Source organism: Salvia hispanica, chromosome 5 (genome assembly GCF_023119035.1).
Source record: "Salvia hispanica cultivar TCC Black 2014 chromosome 5, UniMelb_Shisp_WGS_1.0, whole genome shotgun sequence".
NCBI lineage: Eukaryota > Viridiplantae > Streptophyta > Magnoliopsida > Lamiales > Lamiaceae > Salvia > Salvia hispanica.
The window spans coordinates 5,231,887-5,242,313 of NC_062969.1; the positions used below are offsets into that span (position 1 = coordinate 5,231,887).

At 32.0% G+C, this 10,427-nt stretch overlaps 1 protein-coding gene across 1 annotated transcript; it reads left to right on the forward strand.

Annotated features, from left to right (window-relative positions):
* The first annotated feature begins 5,087 nt into the window (after nt 1–5,087).
* LOC125187145 (AP2-like ethylene-responsive transcription factor At1g16060) lies at nt 5,088–9,778 on the forward strand. Its single transcript, XM_048083674.1, has 8 exons — nt 5,088–5,464; nt 5,535–5,617; nt 5,744–5,752; nt 6,712–6,800; nt 6,913–6,986; nt 7,311–7,361; nt 8,099–8,175; nt 9,000–9,778. Exons 1-8 carry the CDS (start codon nt 5,319–5,321, stop codon nt 9,518–9,520), a joined length of 1,050 nt encoding a protein of 349 aa, XP_047939631.1. The 5' UTR covers nt 5,088–5,318; the 3' UTR covers nt 9,521–9,778.
* The last annotated feature ends 649 nt before the right edge of the window (nt 9,779–10,427 follow it).

The window sequence follows — 10,427 nt, forward strand, 5'->3', positions numbered from 1 at the left end:
CCGTGCAACTATTTTCTCCTTATCGGGACGTAGAATTACCATGTCCGCCCCCTCGTTTGCCTCTGGCGTCGCCCTGAACAACGAAAAAAATAGTCATGTCCGCACTAAATCAAGCTAATACTATATATTTCGCCCCCTCCGTTTCCGGATTCTAGATCCGCCCATTTTTGGAGAAATTGTGAAGATTTATGTCAAAAGCTATACTCCACATAAATTCAGATGATCTTAAATTGCACGAAGAACATATTTTACGACAAGGTATATGCAATTAATTGAGATTCGTACATCATAATTGTGATACATAAATTAATCTACAAAATTATTGTCTGAGATTTATTATTGTAGATAGAGCATTGAGTTTACTCCTGTCACTGCATACTTTTAGATATGCATCCCCTTTTATTTTCCGGGAACTAAATATATGGATCAATAATGTCATTACACTGAAAAAGTATTCATTATTCGAATTCCATCTTAACATGAATCTTGAACTATCACAAGCTCAAAAAATTTAAAGACGAACACATCCTAAAAGACAACAATACACATTTCATTGTCAATATTCGTGAATACTTATAAATGAGAAAAAGAGAGAAACGTATTGGGCTTATAATTAAATTAGTCGTTGGGCCACAAAAATTATAATATATACTCTTTCCGTCCATAAGAGTGTCCGCAATAGGTGAGCCGCGGCCACCGCCGGAATCGTGGTCGTGCCGCATTTGTGGCGTGGACAGGGCAGTGGCGGCGGAGGTGGTGGTGGAGCCGCGGCGCCTATTGCACGCGGAAGAGAGCCGTGACGGTGCTGATTTTTTATTTTTTTTCAATTTTAAAAATCTTTTTCTATAAAATATCTATTCCCAAATCATTTTCTTCATTCCATTCCATTCTATTTATTTTTGTCTAATTAATTTTGTTCCAGTCCATTTAAAATATATCAACAATTGATAAAATAATGAGATTTGTGGCTGTGGCGTGGTCCCTATTGGGTTGGAAAGTTTTTGTGGATGTGGAAGAGTTTTTGTGGCTTTGCCTTGAGCGAAATCTTGGCTTTGCCACTCTACTGCGGACATTCTAACTGATAGTAGCATGTTTCTATTATATTTTGGCCCGAATCTTAAAATATTGGTTCATTTCCATTTTTAACAAATTTCTGTCTAATAAAATCCCCCTCGTTCTCTACTGAAAAATACTTCAATAGTTTTTTCTCCCTTTAATTTTACTAATTTTATATTGAAATTCATGTCAATCTTTTTCTTTTATATGTCTCCGATTTTATTAATTTTGTGTCATTAAGACTATTAGTAATGGAAGGTAATAGTATATGTATACGCACAAGATATTTTTGCTAATTAATAGGCTAGTGGTGGATGGAGTTGTTCGATTGATTTCAATTGACTTATAGCATTATTTTGTTTAGTTTTTCATTCCAAGTTCTTTTTTATCCCAACAACTTTCGTTTTTCTTTATTTTTACGCTATTTCACTTTAGTTCGGAGTCTTTTTTGCTATTTTTATTATAGTTTAGCTCACCGAACCAACCGATCGACTCGATCAATTTGTGTTTTTAATATATTCTTATGATTTCAAGTAATTGACTTAGATAAACAAGGTTTTACTTGCAATCCAAGTGGTGACGATCTATTTTACTTTAGTACTTGTTGAAACTACAGCATATGTATTAACACCAACTTTATCGCAACAAGTTTGTGATTTAATTATGTGGAATTCGCTCTCTTGAAACCTTTTTTATTTTTTCTATTTAGTCTATACGCTCAAACATTGTCCACTCCATTATTTTTGATAACTACTCAACACACTTAATATTTAATAACAAATAAAATATTTCACAAAAATATGGATTCTTATTTTTTTAATCATCTATTCTATACATTTAGATTTATCTAACATTTAATAAAATATGTGACAGAACGAATTGAACAATAAGGGACATATCAAACGATAATACTACTCAAATAATCATTAAAAATTATTTTTAATCAGTTAATAGAAATAATGGGATGTGTACACATTCTTCATACATCCATCCATTATCTATGTGGGACAATTTTATTTTCGATCCATCCAAAAACAATTGTCACATCCATTTAAAATAATAATATGTATGTACTTCATTTTAAGTCACTTTATCCCATTATTTACAAAGTATTCCACTTTTTGACCCACCACAAATTAAATATGCTCACAAAATATTTCACCAATTAAATGAAACCCTTATTTCACTTACGACATCTCTTACCAACCAAATTACTAAAATTCGTTATGATAAAAAAAAATTGCAAATAGTTTGTGGATGGATGAAGTATACACTATCCAAATATGTGAGTTGAGAAGTTAGACTACGTGAGAAGAACCCCAGAATGAGTATAATTGCACGTTTTGGTTCCTTTTGGGAAAGAAGCTTTTTCCATATATCTTTTAGATTTGATGCTAATTTGACTTTTGGGCTTTCCCCCAAACACCTCTTTTTGGATTTAAAGGTGTCACTCCCCACCCACATGGTCTGTTTCTTTCTCCACTCCTATTTTCATTTCAATTTATAGCTTCATTTGCTCTAAAAGTTACAAGCTTTATTCAAAAAGCAAATACTATTATAAAACACTATGTCGGATTGATTCATATCGATAACTTACAACTGATGATGATCATGATGCTCTCTATATTTCAAAACTAATGATATCTCAGATGATTTAATCTCAATTAATCAAGTTTCTATTTACCCTTTTCAATTCCCCCAAATTAGGGTAATTAGGGTAATTAGGGTTTAGGGTGAAGTTTGTGATTAGAAGAGTACTGAGGCAATAATTAAAGGTAGGGAAAGAAATTGATAGATAGATAGATTTAAACTAAACCAATCTCGTTCATGGAGTGATGATTAGGGTTTGTTGGGGGGGGTATATTTTCCATCTAAATAAGATAAAAAGTGACCACATCTTCTCTTTTATTAGATCCTTCTTAGTAAAAGCAGATGTCATTCAATGAACTTTTTTGGTTACATATGCAAAATATATGAATACAGGTATCTTTTACCCACTGCATGTGTGTGACATGTTACCACCACCTCCTTTTTTATTACTTTTTGTTTGTTCTGATTCATCTTTTTAATTGGAAATTTCCATAGCCATCATTCACTTAGGCACACAAAAACCAGTCTTTAAATAAACCGAAAAAAAATAAAGGCTAAATTTCCAAAAGATAAAAGAAACCAGTTGTGTTTGAACTGTAGGTATGTTTATTCTCTGTGTGTTTTCAAGTCTTGTTTTTGTCATGGAGTTGCTTTGTCTTTCATATGAAGTGAGGCACATGGAGACGAGAAAAGGTCCCCATCCAAGAAAAATTGATTGATTGGAACCCAATGGAAACAGAGAGGAAAAATAATTAGTACTTTTTCACTTGAAAAGAAATTAATGATAATTATTTTAATAGTACAAAGGAACGATATTGGAAAGAAGAGAGAAAAAAAAAGTGGAGTAGCCCATGCTCCTTGGCCTAAATTCTATTGGATACTTTCCACGACAGTCGATAATTAATAAAGTGTTAGTAGTATAAATTGATGTAGTATAATCTAATTGATTATATACCAAAATTTTGATATTTTACTATTTTTTTAGTTGAATAAGTGCAAGTATACCGTTGTTTTGATATACATTACCACCTCAAATAGGATTAGTATATTTTTATAGGGACTAAATATTTGATAAATATTGTAGCTAGGCACGTTTAGAAACTGATGCTCCCTGTTTGTAGGGTCACGTTTAGTTTGTTTTTTGAACTCTCACTTAGTTTATGTGTGTATTCACTTGTTACAAATATGAAATCATCGTCGAGATAATAAAATTATTATAAAAATAATTAATTAAAATTCGAGCCCAATTGGTATATTATGTGAAACAAAAGGTTATGGTCAGGGCTTATAACTTAGCCGAAAGCATTTATGATCGGAATGACTTGTAATTGAGATCAACAATCCGATAAAATTGGTTCTAACATCAAGTGAATTGGTCTGAACTCAGTTCGTAGAAAATTTAAAAATAATTTGATGAACTAAAAATTTCCAACAATAAACATTTACTACCATATTGAAGGGAGCAATTGAAAAATGAAATCTTGGAGTGGAATGATGAAAATGAAACGAGTAGCTTTTGGTTGGAAGTGACAAAGTTAAACCTATACTATACCCACACCATATCATTCAATAGCATCTGACTTTTAATTCAAATAATTCCCCTACTATATCATTCAATAGCAACTTTTTCTTGCATATTCTGATTTTCTTAAATATTAGAGTACAAAGCCATTTAGAGATTGAACAATGGGTTTGATTTTGTTTCAATTTAATACTCAAATGTGTCCAATTACAATAATCAAACAACCTCAAAATTTTCAAGTGTTTTAAGGTTGCAGAACTACCTCGATTTAAAGTCGGATTACCGATTTGACGAAGGAGACCGCGGTCCACGAATCTCTTAATTTTATCAAGGACTTAAATTTTAGAATCTCATCAGTCGAGTTTGAGTACAAACAATGGTTAATTCTTTAGTGTTTAGGTCCAATTAATTTAATTAGTTACAGCCCAATTTAATTTCTTATAATAGGCCCAATTCACTCTCGCGCCACCCGATTTTCGAAATAATGAAAAATTTTTCATGTGCATTTACTTTACATCAAGAGTTTTACTTGTTTTATTTAATGAATGGGCCCAAATTTTGAACTTTATAAAGGCCCATATTATTTTAATATATTAAGGGTTTGAGTCCATAAACTTACACAAGGGTATTCGATGCAAGTCATCACTATGCAAATTAGCCCGCTTTCTTTACCCAAAAAAAAACAAGCAATTTATTTCTTCTCGTCTTTGAATTTTTGTAAACTGATTTTTTTTATTACAGTTTAATATATATACTACAAAATAATATAAGTTACCGACCCCTTATTTTAATTTGTGTATTGAATATCCATCTAGCTTGGTTATAAGTATTTGTAGGGAAAAAAAGATGAGAAAGTGACAAGGCAGTATAAATAAATAAATAATATAGAGCAATTAATTAAGGAGAAGAAGCTAGCACAATTACTCCACACTGAAGACGGCCGCAAAAGGCCACCCTCTCTTTGTTAGCCGGCTTTCCTCAAACTCTCATCACTTTCTCTAACTCTACCTTTCTTCTCCTTCTCCTTGGACGACTTGCATCTCTCTCCCTCTCTCCCTCTCTCCCTCCATATATAGTATATAGTATATACACACACCATCTCTTCTTAAATCATTAGTGAGTTTAAAAAGGTAGATTTAGTTGTGAGTCCATGGGGAGATCTTCTAAGCCAAAGAAAACTATTAGTGTTAACAAAAACGATGACAACATCCTTAAGAGTACGAGAACGAGGACGAGAAAGCGCATCACGAGGGAGTCTCCGCAGCAACGTAGCTCCCTTTACAAGGGTGTCACAAGGTATTTTTATTTTGATAAATCACTACTATATCTCATTTATTATTTTTGGTTGAATTATTTTTTATCTCAGGCACCGGTGGACGGGAAGGTATGAAGCTCATTTGTGGGACAAAAATTGCTGGAATGAATCACAAAACAAGAAAGGAAGACAAGGTCAGTAGCCTGAAAATTGTAACTTCAGTTTTTGGAGTATATATTAAATAATCTGATTTTACTCTTTGTTTTGGTTTTCCTTCCTTCAATTTTTGGTGGTTGTGGTGGGATCATGCTAAAATGCAGTATATCTTGGTAAGTACAATTACCATATCAAATTAATTTGTTATTTGGATCATCCATCTCTTTCACCGGATTGAAACATATAATTTCGTATATAACATAGAAATTAATATGACAAATTGTCAAATAAATTTTAAAAAAATAGTCAAATTTTGGCCAGTCTCACACTTTTTAATTACTCCATCCGTCCCGGTTAAGATGACACGTTTTCCTTTTTAGTTTGTCACAACTAAGATGACACATTTTCTATTTTGGAAACTTTCTCTCTCCAATTAATACACCCAACAACTTTTTAATACTTACACCCACATTTTCTCTCTCTAATTAAACACTTTAACCAATAACTCCTAAAATCTCGTGCCAGCTAAGGAATGTGTCATTTTAGCCGGGACGGAGGGAGTACAGTACTTGAAAGATAAATCATGAAAGATTGAAATTTTCTCAATTATCACTTCCTTTTTCTTTTACCGGCAAATATGCATTGATGTGACAACTGATTTAAAATATGTGGGCAAAACATCGTTTCAAACATCATTAGATGTTATCTTCTTGCCCAACGCCGTTTTAATTATCCACACGTTTTAAACCGACTGTTGCATCAACGCGTAATTCGCTAGATAAAGGAAGGATGGGAACAATGGGATAGTTGAGATTATTTCGTAATTTGTCTTTCAAATTTTGAAAAGTGTGGACGAACCAAAATTTGACTACATTTCTTGATTTATAAAAAATTTGCCCTAATTAATAATACAACGCAAGTTGGACTTGGATATGATGGATAAAGAAATAAAACAATTAAAGAACACTTTCCTTTTTGGTGATGAGTAATATGAAACGAAATGTTTTCTTTTGTTGGATTTGATCAGCATTGGCTTTGTTCAATGGATCTATCTGATTTTTTTCAGGTAAAAAAAAATACTAAATAGAATAAATTAAAATAAAACAATTTTGGCACTTTGAAATGGTTTTAGGGGCCTACGATGATGAACAGGCAGCTGCACATGCTTATGACTTGGCTGCATTGAAGTATTGGGGACAAGATACAGTGCTTAATTTTCGAGTATGATTTTATTTTTATTTTTTCATTTTTCAAAAATTGACATGATAACCGTGATTATTACTTGAAAGAACTGGGGATAAATAAATTAATGAATCATTTTCCCGTTACTTAGGTTTCGACCTATGAAAAAGAACTCAAAGAAATGGAAGGTCAATCGAAGGAAGAGTACATTGGTTCACTAAGAAGGTAGGTGAATATCAGTTTATGAATTTGTTGTAAATTGTTTAATGCATCACTTTTTTATTTTCTAGTATTATTAATTATCTTATAAGTTTAATTTTTGAATATTTCAACACACACATATATGGAAAGAAAGAAAGAAAAATAAAAACTTGAGTCTTGGTCAAGGGATTCTTCAAGTGTTTTGGCTTGTTTCTTAATAATAATAATAATAATAATAATGAATACTCATATATTGAATTATTGATACAATTATTTATTTATGGAAAACTTTATGCAAATTAACGTCATTAATTTCTTCGTTTCAATTTTCTTCAAATAAAATTGCAGGAAAAGCAGTGGGTTTTCTCGTGGCGTATCAAAATATCGAGGCGTCGCAAGGTAAGCTTTAAATCAATTGTTACATTTAAGAACATTAAATTGTTTTTATAACAAGAACGTGACTATAATTAAATCAAGAAGACAGTACAAAAAATATGGTGGACATATAACATGGTAAGAGGAGTTTACGTTTCACAATTAATATAAAGAGGATTAATATTTTTATTCTCATTAGAATTTCTCCACTTTCGAAATTTTAATGAATACAAGCTCAAAATTCCAATTCGTCTAACCAAATTAAATAAACTTTTAATTAGACTCTATTTATGTATCTTCGCTAATTCTTAAAACTAAAATACAAGCTCAACATAAAAAGGTAAAAACCCATTTTAATTAAGTTGCCGACTACAAAAGAGAGCTGCATTTAGTGGTCCCGTGAATCATGATAATTTACACTATATATTTGGCATGGACTTTGCCACTTTGGTATTTATCACAGTAGGGTTGCTACTTGTTTGAAAGAAAAAATAAAAGAAGAGAAAATTTGGTAATCAATTTGAAATTTCTTGTAAACAATAATGATATCATTCACCCCATTTTCCATCCAACTCTTGGAACCCAAAGTTGGTCCAAATTAATTGCCACTCTGTATTTTCAAAACTTGTTCTTATTCTCTTTAAATAAATTGTTCGCTCAATTTTGTCATCCAATAAATATGAAAATTTGAAATCAACACCATCTGAAATTTTTCGATGCTAATTTTGAATCATTATTGAATACATGCCGTTTATGAGCAGACATCATCACAATGGAAGATGGGAAGCTCGAATTGGAAGGGTCTTAGGCAATAAATATCTCTACCTTGGGACTTTCGGTAACTTCGTATATTCAATTTATTTTCGTGATAAATTATATTTTTCTTCATGAGTTATTTTGATTTAAAATCTTCGTGATTTTCTGGATTATATATTTGCCTTCTATATAATTAAAATAATGATCATATCGCAAAAATAGCATGACGCCATGACCAATTTTTTATTTGCTAGATTTATATAAAAAGTCCAAACACCCTAAGACAGAAAAGCATACGCCCTGATAAATGTGAATTAGTTGGGAAATTTGACTTACAATAATGAAACAAAAATGTTGCTTACCAACATAAACAACCATACATAAATAAATATAGCAGTCACATCATTAATTACAAATTAAATATATCAACCTTCTATCCATAGGCACATGTCGTTTCATGACACTCTTAATAGTGACAACTATGTAGGTTAAGTTTGTTATAGTATATTGTTTAGTAAGCATACAAAATTGAGATATTCCACGTAATCAAAATAATATCGTTCTATAATAGTACACCATATAGTAATCGAAATATAATAAAAAAGAAAGAAAATATAAATAGCAAGGTAGTGAAATTAATTTTTGTAAGAGCTAGCAAGCAAATGTAGTATAGGAGTAGTTGGCAGCTAACAAGATAGTTATTCTAATTATATCCCAACACTCAACTGTATGCTAACTACATATAGGTCTGCTATTTATACACTACATGGTTTCAATTATTAATTAACAACATAATTTCCGCCGTTTCCCACCGAATTTTCACGCTATTTCTTGTATTTTTAAATTAACCACTTGAATTTCCCACATATTTTAATGACACTCTAAATAAAATATCTTTTCCCACAGCTACACAAGAAGAAGCAGCGAGAGCCTATGACATGGCGGCAATCGAGTACCGTGGACTTAACGCCGTTACCAATTTTGACCTCAGCCGTTACATTAAGTGTCAACGGCCCCCAGAAAACCCTAACGATAACGTTAAATCTAACTCCATTCAAAACCCTAATCAAGAACTAGAAGACGGCAAATTGAGCGACCACCACCACCACGACCACCGGAGCACGAGCCCTGTCGAAACCACAACGATGCCACCGCATTGTGGTGGTGCCGGCACGACCTCATCGGCATTAGGGCTTCTTCTACAATCTTCAAAGTTTAAAGAAATGGTGAAACAAACGACTTCGTTTAATGAGCCGTGTAGCCCTAGTGGACCGGATCCGGACCCTCCGAAGAGCAGCTTCCCCGACCATATACAAACGTCGTTCGAGATCCAAGATTCGAGCACCTTTGCGAAGGAACATGGCATTGTCTTTGGAGAGTATGATTCATTCGCGTCGCCCATGTTTGAATGTGAGCTTGAAGCTTAAGGGGAGGAGAAGAAATAATTAATTAATAATCTAGCTAGAGATGGAGAAGACATTCTTTTATTTTGTTTTTCTTTTGTGAATATAAAAGGCCAAGAGCAATTCATGGCAAGATACCACATAGATTCAATGATTATCTTAAAATTTTGTAGCTCTAATCAATTGGATTTTGGTTGTGATCTCAATTTCAGAGATCCATAATCGGGTCGATTGGAGAATGACTATATTAACCAAGATCATGAAAGTTGATTCTTTTACTAATATATCGAATAGAATTTTAATTATATACTGTATTAATTTATATAGCACTCATGCGTCGGATATAATTATATGAAAAAAAAGCTTAGAATTATTTTCGAGTATGAAATTGGCATTTTCTCAACTGAACAATATTTCTATTGAATTTTTTCCTCTCTTTTATATTCTTTGAATTATTATATGCACTTGATATCCAACTTACCACCTTTTGTGTACCACTTCCAATTTTTTCCCCGTTAATTTTGTAATCGTCAACAAGAGTTTGTTTATTCCACCCAATTAATAAAATATAGATCTATCTTTTTAATTTTAATTTAACTTTTATTTATTCAATATTAGGACTGACAAATCCAAAATCAGGGTATATAAGTTTTTGGAATAAAAGATATATATAATTCATAATATTATGATATAAATACTATTGTAATAATGGAATATGATGGTGGCACAGCAACAAAAATATGTGATGTTGGATTCCATTCTGATTAGGTGGGGTCTAACTGTCTACACTTACTTGTGGTCTTGGTGAATGAAACTTAATAATGTTTCTTAAATTAACTAAACATGTATGAAACTCCCGTTAAATGTACTACCAAAGATTGCAAATCAATTAATTTGACATTGAAATGCAGTTATGATTTCACATTGATGA